This window comes from Aplidium turbinatum, chromosome 13 (genome assembly GCF_918807975.1).
Source record: "Aplidium turbinatum chromosome 13, kaAplTurb1.1, whole genome shotgun sequence".
Lineage (NCBI taxonomy): Eukaryota > Metazoa > Chordata > Ascidiacea > Aplousobranchia > Polyclinidae > Aplidium > Aplidium turbinatum.
Genome location: NC_137484.1, coordinates 2,021,324 through 2,047,877, shown reverse-complemented (window position 1 = coordinate 2,047,877; position 26,554 = coordinate 2,021,324). Strand labels below are relative to the sequence as shown.

The 26,554-nt window shown below is 42.7% G+C and overlaps 1 protein-coding gene across 1 annotated transcript; it reads right to left on the bottom strand.

Annotated features, from left to right (window-relative positions):
- Positions 1-4,625: 4,625 nt before the first annotated feature.
- LOC145782311 (uncharacterized) lies at positions 4,626-13,601 on the bottom strand. The gene is made up of 3 exons (XM_082594100.1): positions 13,482-13,601; positions 12,557-13,415; positions 4,626-5,353 (listed from the first exon to the last, which is right to left on the bottom strand). Exons 1-3 carry the CDS (start codon positions 13,599-13,601, stop codon positions 4,626-4,628), a joined length of 1,707 nt encoding a protein of 568 aa, XP_082450226.1.
- Positions 13,602-26,554: the final 12,953 nt, after the last annotated feature.

Below are 26,554 nucleotides of genomic sequence, written 5' to 3'. Positions count from 1 at the left end.
TTGTAGACGCTGTTTATGAAGATCGCTGCTTGTCTAAGTTGTTTTAGATTATTTTCTTTCGGCGACAGACGCGAGATTTGGGGCGAAAAGTGGCGACAGACAGACTGGGACAAAAAACTCATCTTTTGTTTGAGTTCTGTCTAAGACTTGACAACATTACGTTTAACTGCGTCGGAACGCTGCAAGCAATCCGACAAGATTGAGATTGTTTATGTAATCCACCAACTGAAGTGATTTATAAAACAAACAAAGTCACAGCGCGACAGGGTCAGCGGTTTTGCAATGATTTGTTGAAAATTAGTCGAAGAAAAGATTTTTATCCTTAAAAGAAAGCATGGTTTTCACTTAACCGGAAAGACCTGGTTTATAGCGCTTGTCATAAACCGTCGCAAACTATTGACTACGTCATAATGAACACAGCAATGAAACAAAAATAATCCTTTCCTTAATTTGTTTCTTCCACGCTTTTAGTTTGAATTTTTGGATTTGAATTTTTTTCATTCAACACGCATTACAAACGCAGTTCGTTTGCAATGGCAATTTTAGCTTTAATGGAACAAGAAAAGAAACTTACTCTATTCCACCTGTCAATACATGTAAAACGTTATTCTTTCATATTTTGTCAAAATAAAATCATACTAAACTCTAATGCATCTGGATTCGCTTGGTTCCGGTGTTGAAAACAACATTCTTCATTTGTTCAATGTCGACTTTTAAAAGATAATTTTTCTCCCACAAGCAGTTTTCGGATCCTAATTTTGTGTCTACCCTGGAGGTTATGATCGTTTTAACAAATTTAGCTTCTGATGAAATTATTCCCTGAATCTAAAGGTTTACCCCCAGACGAGATCTTTCAACTGCTCAGCTGAGATTTATTGTTGCATGTTTGCTGTATCATCATACACGCTTACAAAACTGAACTGTTGACGTACAATCTGTAGCGTAGCGTCCCAGGGGCACGGGAGGGCACGTGCCCCTCTCCCAATCAAAACCTGCCTGTGGCTAAATTTTCATGTCAAGATATTTGTGCTACTGGAGTGTCCCCCCAGTCAAATGAGTCACGTTACAGCACTGCGTACAATGGTGCATCGCGATATCTGTCTTTGGGCTACTGTGCACCCTGTGGGATTGTTGTGTGAGGAGCTCAAGTGCGGGACCCATGCTCACTGCGTCGTCACACCGTGCCCGAATCTCGTTTGGCTCCCGAGTAGACCATTGTGTCCAAGGAAAACATGCAATAGTCATAAAACAAATATAAAAGTCTTTCCTAGAAGTAATGCGTAACTACGATGAATGCAGCGCAATACAGGATCTTCAACTGAAACTGCCGATTCACATTTGAATAGAAGATAACGCCGAGTTCCGTAGAAACAACGGCACGTTGGTGCCACTTTGGAGGGAAATACTTCTGCCGCACCAGGGGCAATCAACAAAGCAACTAAATGACATTATTCTAAGAATAAATAACAAAAGTAGGAAACAGAACAAAATCAAACGGTTTCGGCGAAGAATGTGACGTACCTTATGTTAGAACAGTGGTTTCCAACCTTTTTGTTGTCACGCACCCCTTTAGACAAATTATTAATTCTGCGGACTCCTACCTTAATTTTGCCTGAAACTCAATTAACATACTGTTGACTATTGTAATAATTATGCTACTCAACTACTGCATTGCCGCTATGACTCCTGCGGCAAATATTAGGTTAAACAGTTGCTCAAATAAGAAAATGACCGAATTTTTCAAGAAATGTCAGCAGTGTTTGAACATTGAGGTGACCCAAAGTGCCATGCCGAAACTTTTTCAACATAAGCAAATTCAATGAGAGGGCTGTTGTTGCCTTTCTTGAACTAAACGACTGAACTGTGATTGACTTTTTGACAATGCAACACGCTTGTCATCTTCAACGTCCAGGCGATTTCGATTTTTAGTTTTTATTGTAACAAGAGCTGAGAATCCTGCCTCGCAAAGGTAAGTGGTTATGAATGGTAACAAAACAATAATTGCTTGCTTTGCCAAGAATAGGTAGGTCAAAATTCACCAAGGTAATCACGGACCCCCAAATGCTTTCTCACGGACCCCCAAAGGGTCCGCGGACCCCGGGTTGGGAACCACTGTGTTAGAATGAAATAGCTGATGTGTGGCTTATGTTTAATGTCATACAAGTATCATTGTTGTACGGTTGCCTACTAATATTGTAGTCCTGCTGGTGAGGATACTATGTTACGATTCAAACGTTTAAATTTATTCTGTGAAATAAGTTTTTTCACTTGTTTAAATAAATTTAATCACTTTGGCAATAATCCGCTTGATGGTTCAGTAAAATGGTGTTAGCGAGATATTCGGTTCAGTAACAGAGCCACTTGCAAAAGAGAATTGTCACCACAATTGTTGATTCACAAATTACGCTTCTCTGAGCTGCAAACTTTTGCGTCTGGTCACATGCGGCTTCGAGTGTTAACCTTGAAACTAGCTGACTGCACCTGCTCAGAGTCTGAAGATTTTGTTGAGGCTCGTTTGCCGCAGCGTCAGTCACGCTTTGAGGACAGCAGCCAGATGAGGGCGCTTCACCGCCCATAACTTTATTACATCTCAGCTCTTGACGAACTGACGTCACATTGCACAATGACCGAGCATCCATAGTTACGCACAATGATGTTTCAAACTTAAGCGAAATGATGACATAGATTTCAATATAAAGTCACTTGCATTCAATCAGTTACTAACAGTAAAATTAATCAAGCACACGCCCAAAAATCTACTGAGATCACATTTGCACAACAATTTGAGTTGTCAATTTCCTAGGAACTGTAACAATAGAAGTGGATCAGTTTAGCTCAAAGCTGTCTCATTGGTCGCTCTAACAAATGAACACACAATGGACAAGTCTGTCGCCATTCGAGCATCACGTGGAAGACGCCGTAGCTACAACAAGGTGGCAAGCAAGTACGGTAGCCATCAAACAAGCGACAATATAAACTTGAAATATCACAATATCTAAACATTTTGAAAAATTGAATTGAATTATGAAACCAGCAAAGATATACTACGCCGAATGAACTCAACATACATTTGCTTCCAGTACACAGATGAGCTTTATAACACTGGTGATAGGTTGAAACTGCAGCAAGCTACTCCCTACCAAAGATGGTGCTGACGAGCAGAAAAGGTCGTTGGGGAAAATATTCATTCATCACGAGTGATCCTTATCGGTGTGAAGTCCAAGCTATCGTAACCTAAATCAATGACGTACGTATGCAATAAAGGGGGGGGGGGGGCTTGTGTTGTATTTTTTGCTTTTTGGACGTCTCCATTGACCATGTTGGCTTGAGCTGACTTCTCAATGGCTTTCTAGCCGACCTGCCGTAAAAGCCCAGGAAAATTAAAGGTTGGACATTACTGAATCCAGCTTAGTGATATTTTGTTTAAAACAAAGTTTTAGTACGTTTGTTCAACCGTATCGAAATCAACTGGTAGTGCAGGGATCAAATTGAGTTGAGTCAATCAGACTTCCCCAAAAAGTTAATTTAAAACTTTAAGACAGAAAAAAACAAAATTTCATTTCATTTCGAAATAGTTTTGTTTGCACCTCCTTTTGCATATGACGAAAAACTTCCTTAACCTTTGTATATATACGCACATCGTTCAATTCAAGAAAATTGGACGCAAAATCAAACAAAAACAGTGCGGGTAAGATACTCAAAGATAGTGGTACGATAAAACTTGGTTCAATTGGAGCACGATCAGTTGTACTTTTGTTTTGAATAATTATAAATATAAGACAAAAGTGGATGCTCAAACAAAAATTTACTTAAATTTTATAGGGCTGCTTTTTCTTTTGTCCCAGTCTTGTTGCCTCACAGACAATTCATTGTCATGTCACCAGAAAGGTGCGTTTTTCCTAACTTTAGCCATGCACCAGCTTAGGCAACGAATATACATGAGCAACGGTGAAACAGAAAAATACAAAACGTTCTAAGTAAAAAATCGTTAAGTCACTCTCCCCTCCCTTGAGCAAGCCACTTACTTTTGAAGTTGCTGTGAAACCAGGTTAATATAGAATCGTTAGCACGCTTTACATGTTATCGTTGCAGCCACGCCTGCCAGTCACGCATTGGACTTTCTAGCTATAGGAGGACTTGTAAATGACATGATTTTAAACTACTATCATCGTTCCGAAGTACTGGCATAAAAATACTTTTGCCTTCAATAGGCTACCATGCCTTGCTGTGTGCAAACAATAACTAATGATAAACAAATATGCAGATAAGCAAACGGTGAAAGCTGCAGAAGCAGAAGCACGCGGCCAACATATGAAGGATCTATATCCCTGGTTTGTTGCATTCAGTTCGATACACCGACTGCATTGTTATCTCTGAAAATACATTAGAGCAGTCTTGATGACGAAAAACAAACAACGACTGTTACGTCAGGACAAAGAGTAAGACTTATGATCATACAATCATGTCCCAGACATGTACAGTATTTTATCTGGTTCAGACCTTTACCAAGTCGGGTGCGGAGCTGACCAGAGCTGGACCAAACAAAGTGGCTGTCTGGGATGAGTTATAAATTACTTGCACCACCAAGTTGTAGAGAGAAATAACCATGTCACAAATTCATTATTTCACGTGCACAACCCCAACTTATACATATATTCGCTTGGGGTGTGTGGTAAATTTGTTTGAGATACTTGGGATGGAGTGATTGGGGGATTTCTGAATGTTGGTGGGTTTCCAGGGGCAGAGTGGTGCGTTAAAGGTGAGCATGGGTAACCTGGCACTGCTATTTGGGGTTGATTGGCACCAATCCCAGGCGCTGGAATTGCATTGTAAGCTGATGGCGGGGCATTGGAAGAGTATGGATTGTGACAGTATGCACCATAAGCGTTGGAACTGTACGAATTAGGATAGTTGTGATAAGGAGTAACAGTAACGTTGTAAGGGGCAGAATAAGTGGGAGTTTGTTGAGGCTGCCCTCCTCCCATTCCTGGAAGACAGTGTTTTCCATCACGTACAAGAACAGGAACGGCCACTCTCCTGTGAGGACCAATGTTAGCAAGTTCAAGAGACTTATCTTGCCGCATCCGTTTACACTTGTACCGTCTGTTTTGAAACCAGATTTTGACTTGAGTTGAGGTAAGTTTCAGCAATTGCGCTAAATGTTCCCGTTCCGGTGCCGACAAGTAGCGCTGCTGCTTGAAACGCCGCTCCAGCTCGAACACCTGGCCCTGCGAGAAGAGGACACGCGGTTTTCGTCGAGATCGATGTCGAGATTTTTCATCTCCGGATCTCTTAGCATCAAGATCACTTGGACTGCGACTGCGGCAGCTCACATTATCAGACTTTTCGGAATCTAAAAAATAAAAAATATTTTACTTAAATATTTAAAATATGTTATCAGGTTTTTAATAATTCTGTACAAAACAAAACAAATGAGGAAAATTCCAATTGATGAGAAATGTATTCCACAACTGCTCATACAAACGACAAAATAAGGGTTGATTATTTTTTAAGTGACGTCAGCTGACTGAACCAGCTTGTTGTTTGAAAGGCGCCATGGTGACCCAGTCGCCGTTGATCGATCACAACTACCGTACAGTCGTTATGCGCCATTTGTCGCTGAGAGTTCCAACAAGTTGGGGGTTTATTTGTAAACTTTTACCAACATGTGACGTCACAACTTCTAACTCATAAGCGAACAGTTGATGGCTGGCCAACGCAGTCAACAAAATGTGGGGTTTTCTTGGGTTGTTACACAAGACTTTGATATTTATCAGTAAGTATCGAATATTGTTTAATAAATACATTCATCACATATTTCCACAGAAAGAATTGCCGGTTAGGTCCAGATTTTCAGGTTATTAACCGAATGTACCAGCTTTCATGGTCAAAACAGTTTAATTATGTTTTGAATATTTTTTGTTAAATTAATTTGTTTCGACGTAGACTTGCTGAGTTTATCTAACTATGTGTGTTCCCGTACGTTATCTTATGTGGCAGCAGCTATTTTTGAAGAGAATATTTTATGTTTCTGCTGACTAACCATTTAATTTAGCAGTTACCACACTAGTAAGTTTTCCAAATTTCAGATTGGGTGATATAGCCTACACCTCCCTAGTACAGTGCATGAACAAATAAAAACGTTCAAAAGCAGTCACTGCTGGAAAACTAATTAGTTTTGACGGACCATTTACAAGACCACTCGCATAATCGTGGCTCTGTCATTTAACTTCATATAGGCAAGAGGGCAGTTGCCAGTTGACAACTCCGCAAGCTCATAGTAAAACATCATTTGATGTTCCAAAATCACGGGATTTGTAACAAAAATCAAGATACCGCCAACTAGTGGTCTATGGCAGCTAACTTCATATTTTTTCACAAAATTTAATCTTTTTGTTTCAAATCAATTTATTAGTTCTGGCTCAACATCACGGACTCGTGTATCACATTGTTTCTATCGACGCCGAATCTTACGGCAGGTTACGTTAGTAATGACAATCGGACTCATCAACTCATGCTCCCTTTTATTGTTGGCATACGTCACCACTACGTCACCAAGAAATCTGCCTTTCTGAGTTAGCCTAGTTAGCCTAGATTGCCATATTTTTCACAATAACCAGTTTAAACATTTGAACATGATAGTTTTCAATATTAAATCCAGTGATCATCAGCCAGGTTCTCATAATTGCATATTACTTCGTATTCAACTATGAATATTGTCTCTATAATTGCTAACAATGACAGCACAGTCTCTGCCATGTGACGTCATAATTCCTTAATTGTAGGTTCTTCGTTCCGTGAATCTGATAAGACTTTTTTCGATTTTATGGCGTCATTGTGAAACACAAGACAAACGAATTATACAGAACACTACAAATCATGTTCCCTTATCCACAACCGATGGTAATCCTCATGTGCCTCGTCGACGGGTAAGCCTCTGGGACCGAGGGTCTATCTTTTTATCATTCCACTCCAGATTCATAATGTTCCCGGACTACACTGGAAGGCTACTAGAGAGCAGCCAGTCTTTGGTTTCATCATCCATGACGCGCAGACCTTCCACTCCGTTAGGTGGCTTGAAGATGGAGCAGTCATTGATGATGTGGTCTGCGGTCTGTTCCTCGGCACTACATTTGCAGGAGGAGATACCATTCCCCATTGGTGCATGATTGAGCGAAAAAGTCCAAGTCCCGTACTCATGTGGACGTGGTTAATACAAGATGACATCAACGAAGGTGGATCTTTCGAGCCACTGTATCTAACTTCTCTGCCCTCTTTCCAAACAAATCGTCGTGGGAATGCGACAGCGAGGATATCCAACAAGCGCACTGGAGCTTTTTGTTTCAACGACGTGTGAGTTGCAACAACGCCGGCCGCGATTAAAAGTTTTAGGGAACGACGTCATTGAACAGCTCAAATATGACGTCATTGAGCAATCTACCACGTGACGCTCGATGCAGAGCGGTGCAATTGCAAACTGTGTTGTAGGATTATAGTTCATATCACATCATCTCTGAAGAATCGTGTGCACCGCTTATGAGATCACAAATAGTTCGCAGCTCGGCAGCTCTCAAATCTAACTTTCAAACTCGAAAGAAATTGTTGATGTCACTTCCATTGAAGTTTATTAAGAATTCGACAAAAATAGGCATGGCGTCATTACTATTACCTGGATTGTTTCATGGTTGTCTATGAAATGGTGCAATCAGAAGTAATTCAGTAATTATTACAATTATTGCGGGGTACGACCTTGCAATTATATCTTATATGGCGCTCAACATTGCGGTTAAAATTTATTTTAATGAGAAAATCTTAATTTCTTGAAATTATTAGATCTGCACAAAAATAAAGAAATGTTTTGTTTTCATGACAAAACTTCGGGTTTTTTAGTTATTTCACTGGCAGCTTTGGAACCACAGTTGCGTCCGTGATATCAATATTTGACGTTTAAAACCATAAAAATCAGACTTTCCAATTATTCATCTCATCAGGAAGAATGCGTCTGCTCGGACAGCAGGAGAAATAAATCAATTCGTCGTAGAAAACAGTAAACGCAGCTTTTGTTGAAAAGTGTTTATTTCTGCAAAAACAACTTGTTTTCCATATTACTACATAACGAAGTTGTTGATTTCTCCTGTGCTTGCTCGGGGCTTTCCAAGATTAGCTCCATCGTAATTACTCGTCTCGGCCGAGTTGGCGACTGCCCGCCTGGGTTACGCCATGTCCAGTTCAGTCAATCAATAATTTCCATATTTCTTTTATGCAACTGCTTATGAATCAATCACGATGCGGTGGCCACATCATTATCGCTGTTATTGTTTCTCTAATCAACTATTTTTAACGTTGGTTCAACGTAATTGGTTGAATTCTGTTGCTTGGCTGGGATCGATATGTGGTCCACGGTCGTGACCGACGAGATGAGCCGGTCCGACCGTCCCAGCCGGTCACAGTTCTAACCTGGCAATTAAATCAATTTCAATTCGTTGAGACTTCTCTCCTGACATTTATAATTATTGCATTTCGTCTATTATCGCGTGAATTATCGCTCGAGATTGAACAAAGAAATATTTTTTGATTTCTAAGAAGAAAATTATATTCTCCGTTAAGATAATTGAGAGATAGCAATGGCACAACTCCCGTGAGACGCTTTTGGTTGGGTCACGAATAATGCAGTTTGTAAAGTGAACTTCTGAGCGGTGACGTGGCTAGGAATTGTACAGAGTGAGAGGTTAAGTTTAATATTAAGTAAAAATCAAATACAATCGTATAAGTCTGTGACAAAGCCCTTCTGCGCTTTGATGGTACACATATGGATTGTTTGGAAAACTTTATGTTTTTCTGCAATTTAGTAAAAAGCAATCAGTAGAGAGGTTGATTGTTTTTTTGGATTATTACAATTTTTATGCTAAAAGTATTCACCGATGCTACACCTTGATAAAATGATAAAGTTTCAAAGAAATTGTATCTTCAAAATAATCCACAATATCTCAAATGAAAACAGAGTAATAAGCAAAATAGTTGGAACGTCTGGTTTATCTAATCAAAAAATAATGTTTCAAAACGTAGATATTAAACTCGTGTTTAGCAAACAAACGTTTTGAAAACTAAACTGCCTTCATCTTCAGTGTGAAAACTAAACTGCCTTCATCTTCAGTGTGAAAACTAAACTGTCTTCATCTTCAGTGCTAATAGAAAAGAAAAGTTAAGAAAAGTTTAATAGCACTTGAAGATGAAAACAGTTTTATTTTTGAAAGGTTTGTTTGCTGAACATAAGTTTAGTATCTAAATTTCAAGCTCTTTATCATTTTATTAAAACTGAATTATTTTCCAAAAGTATCATTCGTTTGTTTGCAAGGACCTACTGTTACTGAAATTATTTTTATGAGGTTACTGTGTTTGAATAACAACTAGCTCTCACATGGCAGCACTGGCACCATATTTTTTTCATTCAAGTTGCACACAACGCGATGTTTGCGTCGCCATTCAGAATTGTTACAACGGTTTATCAACATAGTGACGTCATAAAGGGAATTTGACAAGTGAAGCTCATCATTATATAACCGTAGCTTGATTATCTCCCTCCTATCCCTTCGATGCATGAGCTACACCAGGCTTTGTTGACACAATTTGTTGTCAGTTGAACATTTGCGAATCAGCATAGTTATAAACTTTATATAACTGTTTTACGTCGTGGTAAGTAATGCTTGTCCACAACGCAACAACAATGCACAATTCATCAGCAATCTTCTAAGTCGGATAACGAAACCAAAAATCTTGTATGATGCTGAAACAAGCTAGAAACAATGTGAACAAAGTGTTGTTTCGTGGTCAATGCAACGCATTGGCAATCATACGCATTTAAATCGGCCTTAATTTGGCATTTTCGTTTGACCTTAAAGGGGTTGCGGTCCTCACACCTCATTTGTTGATGCCACGAGACGTGACTCTCTCAGCTTTCCAGTCACTCTAATTCTGTCACCAAACAGAAAAGGTGTTTTCGGCAACTTGCAAGCTTCAGCATCATAAGAAAGCTTCACTTCATTTCATTGATGTTCTTGATCCGAAGTTAAATTACTAAGTGGTAAGCGATATGGCGTAACCGTCTGTCATTCGTTCCGTTTGTTTGTATCGATAAAAAAAATATGCAAAGCGATCGCTAGGAGCGCACAAAAGGATTGAAAATATTTATTTGTCTCTTTGTTTGTAGCAGCTTGTTCTACAAACGATCGTGATAAAAGCAAATAAAAATATAATAAAAAAGATTAGAATGATATTCTATTATGAATGTACCAACAAGTGTCATGACGATTCCCAAAGCATTGACCTTGTGTTTTGCAGACAAGATGACGCACATTCAACAAACATAATGAACTTGACAAAGTCCATGGTTTTTCAAGTGATTTGAGCCGGGGACATAATATCCGCGGTTAGGGACTTGGGAAAATCGCATATTTAATGCCATAAACGTCACTTCAACACGAATATAGTGTTTGTGGCATAAGAAAAGTAGCTATTCACTAAAATTACTTTGTACATCATAATTGGTTATAGACTAGTGAACGGAGTATTTTGGTTCACTTTCAAGGAAAATCTTGTTTCAACAAGGCACAAAAAGAAATGACGAGTTCTTCTATTTCAGTGCCGCGTCATCACTGTACTGATGAGACGCGGAAGATTGAAACAGAGGCTCTGTCCGCAATTTTTGTTCTTTGGGATTATATTAAATATGGTTTATACCAGTGAGACGTGGCCAGGAGGGCATCAAGCGTTTGAGCCATAATGACAACGTTATGGCGAGGTGAATATGCTCAAAGCGACTGGCGGATGGACTATCAAGTGAAGAATTAAGAAGGCCTGGTATCCACTAAGTAGATGAGGTCGTCCGGTAGAGGAGACTCCATTGGTATGGCCGCGTAACACGAATGAAAGAGGATTTCTGGTATAAGAAGGTTCAGTCGCTGGAAGTAGAAGGGCATATTCCACATGGACGAACAAAGAACAGGTGGTGCGATAACGTGCGGACCAACCTCTCGAAAGGGGAACCCTGTGGCGGTAAACGTTCAAAAAGGAGCCCGTTGAAATCCGCCATCAAGCCGGATCAAACTTCGCTGACGTCCAACCCTCGCAATACGGTAAACAAAAGACATGATCCGTGCACTAACTAACTAACGTCCTTGAGTGTTTTTATTGTATTAAGTAAAAAGTGGGGAGTAATTTTGAGGAGTCCTTATTTCATTTGACACTGGCCCACCTTTTGATCAGCATCACTGGTCGGGTGCCTGTGCATAGGAGTTACTGAAGAACGACAGAGCTATAGCCAATATTACACTGAATTCACCATGGTTGGTTGGCCTGAATACCAGTCTTTAAGTGACGCTTACGCAAGCCTTTCCTTGTAAACTTGAAAATTTCATAAAATCTAAGTGAACATAATTTGTTTAGTTGCTATGAGTGATACTAGCAACACGCAATCCCAGGCAACGATACAACATTGAAACGTAGAAGCATTTCTGCACTGCAAGGGAATGTGCTGGTATCCACACCAAACACAGCCTCGTGTCATGTTTGTTGCCATTTTTACGAACATTTTCAATATTAGGCTGCGCACTGAAGCGAGTCAGCTGCTTCATAATGGAAGCGTCGCTCCGCGGAATTCCAACTTCTGGTCTGGTTGAGTAAGATCAGCCTCAAAATGGCGTCTCGTGGTAAAAACAAATTCTTCCCAAAGACAGCAAAATTCGTCGTTTTTTCATTGATTTAACGTCTGCAGACGTCGAATTAATATAAAAATGGCGGATTTTGCTGTCTGGGTAAGTCGTTGTTTGGCATTCACTGCATCTTCAAGCATGCTGCACACATTATTTCGCGATTAACTAACGTCAGCACGACGTCCGATGAAACAACTTTCTTGCCGCCATCTTGACGGTAAGTTCGCGTCATCGAAGAGTTTGTGCGTGGCTTCTGTTTGTTAGTAGAGTCGTCAGCAATTAATTACCCCTTGTTCGTTTTGATTCAAAGCGACACAGCGCAAGGTAAGACAAAAGCTCTGTCTCCACAGCAGTCGCCGCACCGCGCGCTTGTGTTCTTGTTGCATTTTAATCTCATTTTCTTGTGTTTGATCGTGTTCGCCCTTTTGCGTGACATCACAGTTACAACATCCATCCGACGCGGGGAGCGGTGCTTACAACCGCCTCTGTTGACAAGACAAGCCCCAAAAGTTTTCCACTTCTAGTCACCTACTTAACCACTTAAAGTATTTAACTTCTCCAGTTATTGGTTTGTGAAGGCTGCATTGAAATTTGAAATACAATTCAGTTGAACGTTCAGAGCTCATATTTTTCTGATGATCATTTGCTGTTATGGACAATACATAGAAGACTGAGTACTGCTTGAAGGGCAGATGTTGAGATCTTTAACGTATTCATTACTTACAATAAATTGGCGCTGTCCGAGACATCCGTTACACGAAGTATGAAGTATTCATCTACACAGCAGCATGTTGCTTATGCAGAGAAAGTTAGATAAATGAAATGTTGAACATATAACTTACACTCACCAGTGGCGTCTTTTGTCGCATTCTCTCCTCTTCCACCCCCTCCCGGATGCAGAGGAGAATCATGGATTTCCACCGACAGATCAGCACTGGAGCAATGTTCTGTGTCAGAATCAAATGGAGAATGTGCTTGAGAGGAAGACACTTGATCTTCATCTCGCTTACTTTCTGACAGCAATGTCTTTCCCGTGTTTTCTCCAAATTCGTTGATTCGATAATCTCTCTCCCGCTGCTCTGTGAGTTGCTGGAAGACGCGCTGCGAGCTTGAGCCATAGTGGTAAAACTGTTCCGCAGAGTGCATCGACGCTTCGAAACCGCTGTTTGAATGGTTATATTTCACACCTGCACTTGCACGTAACAACGTCATAACGGGAGCGTCTTGCTCTACGGGGTCCAGCTCTTGCTTTGGATAACTACCTTGCTGTTGGAAAGGGGAGGAAGCCAATGCTTGGTTGTTTTCAGTGGGACTTCCCCCGTAATTGTGGGGTATGATCGGGCGTGGGTAGGTCGGGTTGGGGCTGATTGGTTGATTGTGCTCGTCTATGTATCCCAAACTTTCGTATTGATGATGTTGCGCGAGCCTCTGCTCACGGATGCTGTGGTGATGAATGTTGTGGGAAAATTCCAAAACAGTTGATGTTGCAGCTTGTTGAGAAGATGGGCAACCGGAATTAAGATTACTGGGACTTTTAGAAGATTTCTTGTTCATTTCCGCAGAATGCATATCAACGTCCGCCATATTGTTAAAACACAAATCGAGATGTTCGCTTGTTTCTCCGCCGGAATCCCTTAACTGGTTATCGGCAATCCCGGTTGTACGAGCCGACGTATCTGCAGCTGTAGCGTCATAAACGCTGTTAAACTCTCGATGTTGTCTCGCGAAGACATTGGGGTTGGACCTTCTGTTACTCAGGCAGTCATTGGAAGCCGACTGGCAATATATGGTTCCACAGTCGCTTTCCTTTGAGCGGCATGCCAAATGGTGTCGCTCCATGTTCAAAATGTCCTTGACCGAAAATGGAGTCGAACTAGCAGGGCTTGGTATCATGGTCACGACTTGCTATTGCCCTATGACGCTGCAAAAAAAGACATGACATTGTAACAGGCTCTATGTATCTAACAGCAAGACTAAGTCGATGCTGTATATGGTTACACTTTTGACAATTCGCGCAACCTGTTTGTAAGCACACAATACAAATCACTTCCTGCCTGATGACAATGGCGAACCTTTCAACTGCCCTGTGGTGCCTGACTTTGGTATCGAACATTGGTCGTATGAACAACTCGCTCACACAGTCAGTCACAGATTGTTCTATTACGAGAAAAAGTTTGGTCGGATTGTGTCGCGATATTTTCACCGCTCATCTGCTTGTCCAAAGCAATCTTTGTCGACTTTACAGAAACGTGCAAGTTTGCATGTTTCTGTTGGATCAATGTCAGATTGCGCAAAACTGATGAACATAAGTATCTAATAAACTTATCAACCCTCGAGGTCTGGATAGTGTATATTCCATAGCTTACTAATTGCCATCCTATCGGTTGCCAGCTTGTCTCAATGTGATGCGCCTCTTCCAAGCATGGCCTTTGAGAAACGAGTGATAGCGATAAGACCCTAAACAATCAGCAACTGACGGAAACCTGTCAATCAATCAGCAATTAGTCAAGAAGAGAATCCAACAAGGGACGAGCGGGCGAAGGTTATTCAACCCAGTCGTGGGTTGGCTCTCGCTAAACCTTCATGCTTTCCTACTTCGATATTTGTTGAACATGAATGCTGATGCAATTATCGTGCGCTTTAACTCACCTTACGACACCCAAGGATCGTCGCTATGCCGTTTGATCATCACAGTCAAACTTTCGCTAAACGTTTGGAAAGTTGAAACGCGCGATCGTCGAGCTACATGTCGCTTTAGAATAACGCAGAGATAAGTTGATGGACAGGAATCTGCGATTGCCTTCTTTCCACGGCGGCTATCCCGTTGCGAAGATAGTGATAACTTCTAGCAACACTGTGATGGTATTTCCACAGACGGAAACATAATGAACTTTTAAAACGAGGCCACAATTAGCAGAATATTGGTCGCTAAATACCAGAAGCCTGATTAAATTGTTATTACTGTACTAGTTTAATTATAATTATGCAATAGATTGAGTTTCGCTTTTAGCAGCATGAACGTGGTTTACTTCACAATGTAGATTTTAACGACGAATCGTCACCGAGAATGGAGTCGAACTGGCAGGGCTTGGCATCATGGTCACGACTTGCTATTGCCCTATATTGCCCTGTGATCGTCATAACACATGACTAGGGAACTGTGTTCCGAAACTCAGTGCAATTCGTTATGACCACAGCGAACTCGCAGCATCAGGCTAAAACAGGTCGTTAATATCTACATTGTGAAGCAATTATAATTACTTAAAACATTGTTTAATATTAATTGTTTTCTGAGACTATCTTTAGAATCATTCGAATTGATGGCTTGATTTGCGACTCGTGCACTTGGCAGTACTGTTGTCAGGTTCATCGTTACTTGGTGGGAATGATTGTTTGATCAGATAATGACATCATCAGGACATTACGCGCGGGATGAATCAACAAAGTGAAAAATTTGAAGCGAGGAAAGAAAACAAACTTTGCTTCAATCTTTCAACCCATTGACCAAGCGAGGTGTAGAATTACAGCTTGTATAAGCGGCCAGGCCGACAAAGTGGCCAGTCAAGTGGATTCATTGTCGCGGCGGCGTGCGACCGACGGAGCGTCACGCGGCACCGTTTTGTATTTTCTTTCTCAAGGTTTCTATTTAAAAAATTAGATCCTGCTTTTAAATCTGAAAGTGAGGGGGGGGAAAACATATGAAAATCCGAAAGCTTTGCAACAAAAAGAAAACATGTAAAACCAACACAATCAACTGTTTCTTCATCATTGGTGATTATGAGCCACCTCACCAAGAGGTGATTATTAGCTTTTCTTTGAAAGGTAGGTAGTCCATAGGCTTGTATTGGCCACCACTGGTGAGTCCTAGTCTAGAACAAGCCTTCAAATTGAGAAACACAACTGAGCATCAATTCTCTATCAACTATTGAGAACACTTGATCCTGTAGTGTTTGCTCCAACTTTTGTGGCCGTGCTAGCTACAAACTAGCGGCCTACAAATCATTGTTCGTGCACATTCTATGCCAGGGGATAGAACCTTTTCACTGAAGGCCACTGTAGAGTTTCTTTCAACAACGACCACTAGTAACAATGAGTCATTTTCTACAATTTACGCGTCATAAAGAACTACCATCAATCCACATCCAAGTTTTTAGTCTAAAAGTATATAAACTGCCAAACTTTAGAAAATACTCAATAAATATTCGCATAGGGCTAGACTATACAGTAGAGTAAGCTAAATGCCTTCATCAATGCATAGTTGTTACAATTCGTATCTTAATAATAGACATGTTCGATTTGTTCTTAATGGACATGTTCAGTTGTTTGCAAAGTTTCCGCGTTGCCATTGAGCTGGTAAGCTATGGTGTTGTAGCTGGTAATTTATACCTTTCGTGGACGAGTTAATGCCATCAACTTGGTGGCAAAAAATGAAATGATATGAAATAATGAGCTGACAATTTCTGTAGATCATGTCTTGAATTTATTTTCGTTTCTGTATATCTAAATCGTGGAACTCCTAATTTATTTTTAAACATGGCCTTGCACCAAACACCGGAAACGAGTGAATTTCGGCACTTTGAATAAGACATGGCTGTTTAAAATATCAATGTCATTGAGTTGATTACTAGGGGTGGTTAATTTAGCAAATGCCTTGGCTAGCCCTGAAAGAAGGGCCATCATCTATTTATTGCAGCTGGGCCCGTTGGTTTTTATTTTTCTTATTTCAGATTTCCCATCTCCGTCCAATACGAGTTACGACGAAACTGAATGACTTTCATATTTCTTTCAAAAATCGACAGCAGATATTTCAAAGTAATATTTAACCAGCTACCAAGAAGATTAATTTTTGAATGTTTGTTTAGAGACACCACTGAGCAGGCTCTACCCTAGAATGGTTGCACAGGAAGCAAGGTTGGAAGAAGTTAGCAGAGTAACAGGTGGTATAAACTATTTTGGCATGAAACCAAATAACTCAATAACTTGCGTTAATCCAACGTTGTATCAACGATGAACCAACGCACTGCTCCGTATTTCGGCGATTTCCCATCTTGATATCGCGAAAACCGCGGATTGTGATTGGATTTTGTCGCAAGTCCAAAGGAGATGTATTCGCAGCCAGAAGATGCAGCCATCCTTATGATTACAAGCTTGGCAAATAGCAGTGTAATAACAATTAATGGCGGTGGAAAGACATCCAGTGGCTCGACAAGCTCCATGCAACTTCCACAAATAGATGACGTGGAACAAATGTTTGTTCCTTTCGTCTTTTTGGAGTCACTCTGGTAAAGTTTTTCTTTTTAAACGGCGACTCAGTTTCAATGCAAACTTAAAATCTCTAATTGCAGTCAACGTGAGCAGGGGCGCCGGAACGGTTTTTGACTGGGGGGGCAGGATTATGAAAAAAGGGCACTTTTATTGCTGAAAGGCCAATTTTTTTTAAGTTTTAAGATAAGGTATAGCAATAGTGCTCATCCATCAGCTCATCATCGAGTAATGATACAAGTGTCCGGTATACAAAGAACAATGGCACGGGACTGCAACACGCTATGTTATGATGATGTAGGATAATTACCTACTGTGATACAGAATTTCGTGTCGTGAATATTATTTTAAGGCAGAAATGAAAGATTATAGCAGGCCTCGAAATTCACGGCGGACATGTCCGCCGTCACAGCATGTGATGTCCGCGGGAAGTACCATCTAGATCGGTCATATTTGTCCGCCGAGGAATAACATAGGAACTAGCGATACAAATCGTCATTGCATAGCACGAACAATTGTTGCGAGAATATAATTTCCCGCACATTTAGAAAATTTGAATACTGTATCCCTTAGCTTCCATTCAAGGAGGAAAACTTTCGATTTTTACGTTGCTTCAACGATTGATGACATTGAATCAGCGTAACAAAGGTGAATTCTTCGTTAAGAATTGATGGGAATACTGGTACTTCTACACTAATCACGCGCAACTTAGTTCAAGTTTTACGTCACAATGTCTGGCTTTGATCTCCGAGTAATAATGATACGGCAAGGTTGGTTACTAAATTAGATTATACGAGTAGGCTATTACAGCAAGATGCAGCAAAATTTGTTAAGTTTTGGTATTATAGTAAGAAAGAAAACGCCCAAGGAAAATTCACTTTTGCTCACATGACACGCAAAAACAAACCTAAAGATAAAAGTCTAATGAAACTTTGCACAGCAGAAAACAGTAGCGTTAGTGTACAAGTTTTCCGACTCGTGCCCAGAGCATAGTGACGTAAGAAGCCACACGACCTCGTTCGGTGAAAGTTAATCAGTTATGCGGCGTAAGCAGCTACACGGCGTTTTGACTCTTCAAGCGCATGTCGTTGGTCTGATGAAAGCCTTTCAGAGTGACTTCAATGAAATTTTAAAAAGCCTTCTAAGCCGTAGCAATACTTCTCAAATGGCGAAGAATTATCAAGATAAAGTGATTAAGCATGGCGATCGACGCTAAAACTGGTGTGTCTACCGTGAGACTTAATTTGTCCGCCGAGATAGCTGCTCAGACCGGACACGTTTGTCCGCCGTCAACAAAAACGAATTTCGAGGCCTGTTATAGTTAAGCTAATAGCTGAAATTGTTATATCGTATTGCAGAATGTGCAGTAGCTTACATGACCTTAAAAGGGCACCATTGCCACCCTCCCCCCGCTTCCGGAGCCCCTGACCGTGAGAAAGCCGGTTTTGTTATTTCAAACCTTTCAATCATCGTTTCCACGAGCAGTGACAAGCTCTTATATCATCACTGGATTATCATAAATGTTCTCTGGAGGTTGTGCTGAAAAGAGTTGGTAGAATCGGACTTGGTCGAATATTAGACTCCTTTTTTCCAAACATAGCTACGGAATCGATTCATGTTTAATCCTGAGCAAGTTTAAGTTCTGGATTTGTAGACTTACACAGTACATAGCACATACATATGCCATTTACGCAGCGCCATGTACGCATCTTTGATTTTCAATCGACTTTGATTTTGTGTTCATCAAAACATGAAATTTTCCGTGTCGGTTTTAGAAGTTTGTGGGTTACTTTCTTAATATTAAATTTTAGTTTTAATCGCCATTGTTTCCGTTACTGAAGTTGCTGGAAGTCCTGTTGTTCAGTACATCTCAATCAATTAACAAACGCAAAAGCAATCTCGAATAATAATTTGGGTTTGAATGCAAATTCAAAGCTTTTTCTGTTTCATGCTTGGCCAACAACATCATGTTCTTCCAGTTTAAGATTAATTCAGTATCTTTGATGCCAACTTGGTTTGAAACGAAATAAAACGAAAGTCTAGAAAAGTAGTTTCAAACAAAATTGAGGCGAAGAAGGTTCATTTCAAGTCGAAACGGTATTTGGTTTCAAATAAAAATATTATTGTTTTGAAAGCTTGTAAGCCTGAATAATAATTTGAATTCTTCGAAGACTATTGCTCAAGGCCATCCACTTCAAATTACAATGCGCAGTTGGTGCTCGACAATTCTCCTGAGTTATGCAGAGCTGACAACGAGATTGTTTTATTTGGAATAGCCTACATTTTACCGTGGGATTGGCGGTGGGATGGCGCAACGGTTAAGGCGTTGACTTTCCATTGTGCAAACCTGGTTTGACTTACGGCTGAGCTGGTGGTTGGAAACACCGCTCACCTCTACCTAGGGTGTAATAAATAGGGTGGGCGTAGTTGCTGCAGGAAAGGCGGCCGAGAGAAAGGAACTGGCCCCCCTACTCTCGTTAGTGCCGAAGGCTTAGTACAATGAGAACTTTATCTTCTCATACCCAACACTTGAATCAAGTATGGGACCATCTTTACCTTTTACGTTTACCACAGCTACTGTCCTGACAGGTCGGCCACACAGAAAATGGGTTCGTTTGGCTTGGCATTGTGGGATTACTGAGAAAACTAAAATAAAAAATTGGAATCTGGATCTATTCGAGGGTCACGAAATTTTGATCCACATTTGCCCGACAATTGTTGCCAACGCTGCGGCTTCCTCACCCCTGTAGCCTACTAAATTATCAACCCAACATGACGCAACCGACTTATTTATATTCATCGATGCATATACCATGAAATTAGATCTTATACACGCGCTTCTTAAACCATTATGGTTTTGCCACCTTTTCCTTTAGTTATTTTTGTTGCTGTATTTCATTTCTACAGAATTGTTTCTTTTGCGCTTCAACAAAGAAAAATAAAATAAATTGAATTAAATAAAATAAGTTGAACAAAGAAAAATGAAATAGTTTGAATTGAATTGTCTTCAAATTGATGTCATGGCATTTTGTATTTGTTTGGTCGTTATAAATATATTCATGAAGCAACTAAACGTAAAGCCATCATTCGTTTCTCGGCAGTCGAGTGTAGCAGGAACTCAGCGATAGACACGTGTTTCGCCCATTAGGCTGGGTTCATCAGTACCGCACCACTAGTGTTGAACTGTTTTATTCGCATCAGTAGCTCACGGTGCAAAAGATTGACACGGCAAGAGAGTACAAACAAACATAGCCAGGTCGAAGACTTTAGGAAACCGGCATGCCACACCCCGCGGCTGCGGGGAGCGGCGTGATTTATGGGGTGACGATGCACCCGGAGGATTAAGTCCACCAGCTTAGGTCGCGAGGGCCAGGCTGAGGAGTCGAGGTACCTGTGGAGGGAGAGTGTGGATCGAAACACTATATGGCCCGTCCGCAAAATTGGAATGGCGGAGCGGGCCAGGGAGACAGGCTCTTTCTGCATAGCCCAGAAAGAAGCCCTGCGACGGACCGGGCGACCCGTCGCGTGTAGACGCTGGAACCGGCAGTAATTGACCGCCGGGCAGCGCCCACGTCTCCTTCACGCGTCCTCGCGCAGATACTTTGACTCTTATACCCGGTCTGCCAGTAGACAGAGCGGATAAAGTTGGGGTCTCCCACGAGGAAGAGAGTCGAACCATTTAAGGATAATTTGGCTCTTGTGGCAGACAAATATTCAATAAAAATGTGGAGCAGAGGCTCGATTAATCAATATACTGTAATCAAAAAATATATATATATTAGGTGGGAGTGTAATTAATACTCACTGGAAAAGAGTAAGCTTTCATTCGGCGAGCACGGATGTGCACTGGCCAGACGTTGAGGCAGGTTCGCCCAGCTGGGTCCGGGAGGCTAGCGATCGAAACCAGAGGCACTGATAGGCTACATTATCGGTAAAAATAGAAAATTGGGGTAGAAATTTTGAGGCTGCGTCGAGTTGATCAGGGGATCGTGTTGATCAATGCATTGAAAGCGGAGCGATGTTGATCCGAGCGGGCAAGAACAGCGTTACAAGGCGAAAGCAGGGTATGACAGTTCGAAACAATTGACTGATTAATACATAGAGAATCTAGTGATGATTGAAATTGCTTAATTGCTATTAAACCAGTCTCAAGTCACAATGTACATGAGGTATTTTATTTCCTTCCTTTTTACTTTAGAATGTTTGTTTTTGATGAGACTGGAGTATCGTATAAAAGAAATGGCTCTGGTTTATAGATATAAGGTGATGATATAAGGTGATGACGTCTAAACGGTTTGCTGTCTTGCGCTGGGATACTTACTGCAACGTTATTAGGGAATAAGTTTCTGATCGCTGATGTCGTCTTTTCTATGACGTAGCCCCTCCACAAGTGAGCCCGGCGTTCCAAGCTTTTCAGACGCGGAAGGATCCTTCGATTGAGAGGGAGGCCACTTTTCTAGCCACCTCTGCTACCCCACAAGCAGGAACGCCCAAGGCCGTCAGAGCTCGAGAGCTCGTCGGGGCGTAGCTCCCGAGGAAGCCTACGACGAACGGAAGTGACAGGACGTCCCTGCAAGGGCGCTTCTTGTCTTCCTTTATGTTGACACATAACTCGCCGTACTTGTCGTGTTTCCTGTCGGCGGCTTTTCGAAGAGAATCCGCGCCGTGGTCGAACGGGCATGTGACGTCACATACGACCGTGACACCGTCAGGGCGTTGCAAGACGATGTCAGGACGCAGATCGGCACCGCCCGCTTCCACGTGCTGTGAAACCGTACTATCTATGGCAAGCCCGGGTTGCCATTCGGCAGGCACGTGCCCCACGATTTCCCTCAATACTGAATTGTGTCGTTCCGTGACGACAGTCATCACGGTAGGGCAGTGATTCAATATGTGGGGGAGAGTATCTTCCGCTTTCCCACACGCACGACACATGGCAGATAGATAACGGCGGCCATGGCTTGGTTTTGACTTAAGTGGCATTAGATTCAGTCTAGCTTTGTACGCAAATACTCGGTCTGCGTGATCCAGGAGCTCCGGGCGCCGGGTCCAGGAATTTGAAAATCCGGACAGGCAGTGGGCACTGACTGTCTTGCCTTGATCAGGTTTGGATTCCCACTGTCTCCTCCACCACAAGTCATTGTGTTGATGGAGGGTCGGCACCACTTTTTTCCTTAATGGAGGGGTGATTGTGGAGCTCCCCGCGGCCAACTCAAGGCCGTCATCCGGGTGGGCGGACCAACGTACATTCAGACGGCGGGTGGCCGCTGGGACACGGCCCCACAGGCTCTCTCCTGTTGGGCACGGTCTTGAGCGGGCGCCGTCGGGAGGGGGTTCACTATTTAGATAACTGGCCAGGTGACCAGGCGTGGGATCCGGAGTGCCGAGCCTCAGACAGGCATGACGCCTAAGCTGCCCGAGAGCGACGGCAGAGACAATGCTGTCAGGTGACGTCAGCATCTTGAAAGCATGAGCTACCGAAAGCGTGTCACCTTCGCGACACAAGTTCAGGATGCCCAAACCTCCTAAAGCAGGCTTACAGTAGAAGAACGCGCTGCACGCCCACTTGGGAAGACGCCACGCCACCTTCAAACACCGCAATACCAGTCGGTCAAGCTTCAGAAGCTCACACTGTCTGAAGCGCCGCACTCGTAGATGGTATGACGCGGATGGGAGAATGACAGAGGTAAGTGCCAGGAGTTTCTGGTTTGGGGTAAGAAAGGATTTCATTAACAAAGAAATGTGCTTCTCCAGAGTGGAGATGAAGGGTTGGGTTAGGGATGCGTCCGAGGCGTAACCGGTTCGAGTGTCGAGGTATTTATACGTCTCGCCTTTGGGGATGACTCGAATTTTCTCTCCGGCAAGGGAGAAAGGTTTCGGGTCGACCCGCAGACGGGACGTCTACACTTTCCCATACGAAAGGGTGCCACACTTGCGTGGGTTGAACCGTAGCCCGAACCAGGAAGAGAAGGGTTCAGTAGAAGATAGAAGAGAGATCATCTGCTCGCGATCGGAAAAAACGAGACAGATGTCGTCCGCATAAGCCATACAACGCACTTTGATGTCGTCTTCTTTGGCAGGAATGTTGTAGCCGCAATCCGTTTTGTCACGGACGCCCCTGAGGAGCACCTCGATGACCAAATTGAATAGCAGCCCTGACAACGGGCAGCCCTGACGGACTCCCCGCCCCACATGGATACGGTCGGTTTCACCATTGCCGCAGCGGACGGTGCAGGTGTTGTCGACGTATATGTCGGAGATGCACTCAATAAGGTCTGTGGGGGCGTCGAAATGACGCAGGACCTCGGCTATGCATTCGTGCCGGACACTGCCAAAGGCGTTTCGAATGTCCAGAAACGCAACCGACACAGGCCTTTTGCGTGACTGTGCATCCGAGAGGATGGTGTCGAGCATGAACACATGCTCATAGACGCCCTCTGTGGGCATGAATCCCTTTTGCTCTCGGCTGATAACATTCCCCTCCACCGCCCATCGCTGCAGGCGCCTGGGCCAATACGGCGTCGTAGATTTTATTAATGTTTCGGCAGATGGGCCGCCAGTTGCTGACGTCGTGCAGGTCACCCTCAGGGTCTTTACATATGAGTGTGATCCTGCTGGTTCTCCACTTTTTTTTTTTTTTTTCGCGCAACGCTCAGAGTTCAAGATGGATACCACTACATCTTGCAGGTTTACAAATTGTCCATATGGAATGGATTTGTTTCCTGTCTCATCATTAGTGCGTCCGCTCCGGGAGCCGTCCACACACCCAAACACTCAGCAGGCACACCATACTTACATGGGAGATACCTACCAGGGAGGCGAGGGATTCACTACGACCGAAGGGACCCACCGCGGTAGATGGTAATCTGTGGATGTAAATGTTTGGTTAGTGGCTGCCTCAAGCTGATCTGCCTGTCTCAACTTTCCTCTTGCTGATCTTGGAGCAGTCTAGGAGATGGCGGGTCAAGCTCAAGAACTAGCGCATTTTGGTAGAGAGTTAATTTTAATTTTATTTGAAATTGTTTGTGTGTGTGTATCTTCTTGTTGCCCGCTTCAAGAAGGGCACCTGCTTGTGGGAGACGGGCCACTGCAGTCTGACACCTCATTTGGCGGAGATGCCAGAGAGGAGCGGCCAGAGGGAGGGTAGCTTTTGCTGACCCCAGAGTCGTCTTGGAATGGGCCGCTGCAATCCTGTCATCCCAGAGCGAGTGGGACAACGGAGAGGGACGGTTAAAGATCTCCCGCTGCAATCACTCTTCCGGCATCAGGCCGTTGCAGATGAGTGAGAGGGACGGGTTAAAGGTGGGTTGTTACGCCCTTGGCTGTCTAAACTTCTTCAAAGATGATCTACGACCGTACTGTGCTAGTGAGACCCACCGCTGCAATCAGTCATCCCTACCACCGAGGACGACTGAGAGGGCGGTTGAAGAGTGGATCTCGACTGGTTCTTCTTTCTTCTGACCGTAGGAGGAGGTTTGGAAAGTGTGGTCCGGTACTGGTCCGGTACACGACGGTTGATCCGGCAGGTCCCCTTCAACTGCTGCTTTTGTCAGTCAATTGAATTTTTACCTTTGTGGAAAGAAAACAAGATACCAACTGCCGCCAAGGACTGATGATGGTACTGATGGTACTGATGAGCCCAGCCTAATGGGCGAAACACGTGTATATCGCTGAGTTCCTGCTACACTCGACTGCCGAGAAACACATGTTTTTGGAAAAGTCTTGATGGCTAGTGTGGAGGCTACACCGGTATGGTTAGCGAAACACAATGCTCGCTGTTCTATAGTGAGTAGTCAGGTAGTGCTGACGCCAGGAAGATCGCTCCTTTTCAAGAAGCCATCTTTCCATACACCAACGCAAATATAGGATCATTACACTACAAGACCTTTCTTCTAAATGCCGAAAACTTATTGGTGTCTTAGCACTTGTGGAATGTGACGTCATACCATGTAAACCAGCTGCCTACCCATCTCCCTTGCACTTCTGCTGGTTACGACTACTCAATTATCAATTGAATTCCCTTCAGTTTTGTGCGGGCTGGTTGAAGAGAAAAGTAATTTTTGTATGTTGTGGTGCTATTCTTCGTGTGTGGCTGTGGGGTTGTCATAGACAACAAGTTTCAGGAAGTCTAAAAAAGCCGTAGTCGCTCCGACTGACTTTGTGCATGGAAATACGTAAATCACAGCAATCTCGAATTGTGATTCGCTTGAGAAGGACAGGGGTGGATAATGAAAGTTTCCTTCTTGGTTTGTTTTGTCTCCTTTAATTTGACTTGACTTTACAATGATGCCCGTATAAACCGGCATGGCCAGTATAAACCGGCATGGCCAGTATAAACCGGCATGGCCAGTATAAACCGGCATGGTCAGTATAAACCGGCATGGCCAGTATAAACCGGCATGGCCCGTATAAACCGGCATGGCCCGTGTAAACCGGCATGGCCAGTATAAACCGGCATGGCCAGTATAAACCGGCATGGCCAGTATAAACCGGCATGGCCAGTATAAACCGGCATGGCCAGTATAAACCGGCATGGCCAGTATAAACCGGCATGGCCAGTATAAACCGGCATGGCCCGTATAAACCGGCATGGCCAGTATAAACCGGCATGGCCAGTAGCCTAGAAAATTCAGTAGTTCTCACAACTTTTTTGCTCCATCGCCCCCTCAACATTTTGGAAACATCACTTTTTCCTGAGGCTCATACTTGCTGGAAAGTGAAAACTTTAAACTCTTTGAACAACCCGACTTGAACTTTTCCCACTAGGTGACGCTGATGATCGACAGGAGAAGCAACAGTTGCAATTGAGCGCATGGGAAGAACGGCAAGACGCCAACCACGGAAGTGCATTGTGAGAAGGCCAAGTGATAATTCGGCCTGGAACTGTTTAAGCAGCAATAAAAAATTTTATCCTGACGTCATTGCGACAATGAACACCCTGACGCGTTTTGTGCCTGTGACGTAACCGGTCATCAGACATTGTCATTGAACATCTACATATCAGTCACGAAGAAAGCAAGTGGAAGAGGAAAGATGAGATAAATTTCTCATTTCATGAAATGTGAACTAAAAGTTTATTAGACAAGTAACGAAGAAGCCATTTGATGCAAATAACCACGACGTAACAATGCTGATGAACCAGGCAGCTAAGCGCATGTGTAACAGTGTCGCTTTGCAGCTGGACTTCAATACTTGTTATGAACAATCGCCAACGCATTACAGTACTTTCTAATGAAAGTTTTTTTAACGAAGCAACTAAATCTTGCTTTTGAAGTTTGTAATTAAGGCTTAATAATAATAGTAACCACTTGATTCCTGAGCCAGATGTAGACGACCTAATATTAGCCTACATAAGTCTAATGTTCATCTTATTCAACAGCCATTGTTTGACTAGCACAGGCCATGGCTAGAACGTTTTTTAAAGTCATTGCTGTGACAAGGACATAGAATCTAACCCAAATTTCCAGTAGTAGAGCCGAAGAAACTAATAACTATCCCCCTGACCTGGCAGGCTATAGGGCTCAACAGGTGAAATTTCTGTGAAACTTCATTGGAATATCCTTGTTTGGAAACAGAGATAAAGT

Coding starts and splice junctions, on each gene's coding strand:
- LOC145782311 (XM_082594100.1), bottom strand. CDS start 13,601: ATGATACCAAGCCCTGCTAGTTCGACTCCATTTTCGGTCAAGGACATT. Junction 13,416..13,481: donor GAACCATATATTGCCAGTCG/GCTTCCAATGAC, acceptor CAACATCGAGAG/TTTAACAGCGTTTATGACGC. Junction 5,354..12,556: donor TGCGACAAAAGACGCCACTG/GTGAGTGTAAGT, acceptor TTTATTTTTTAG/ATTCCGAAAAGTCTGATAAT.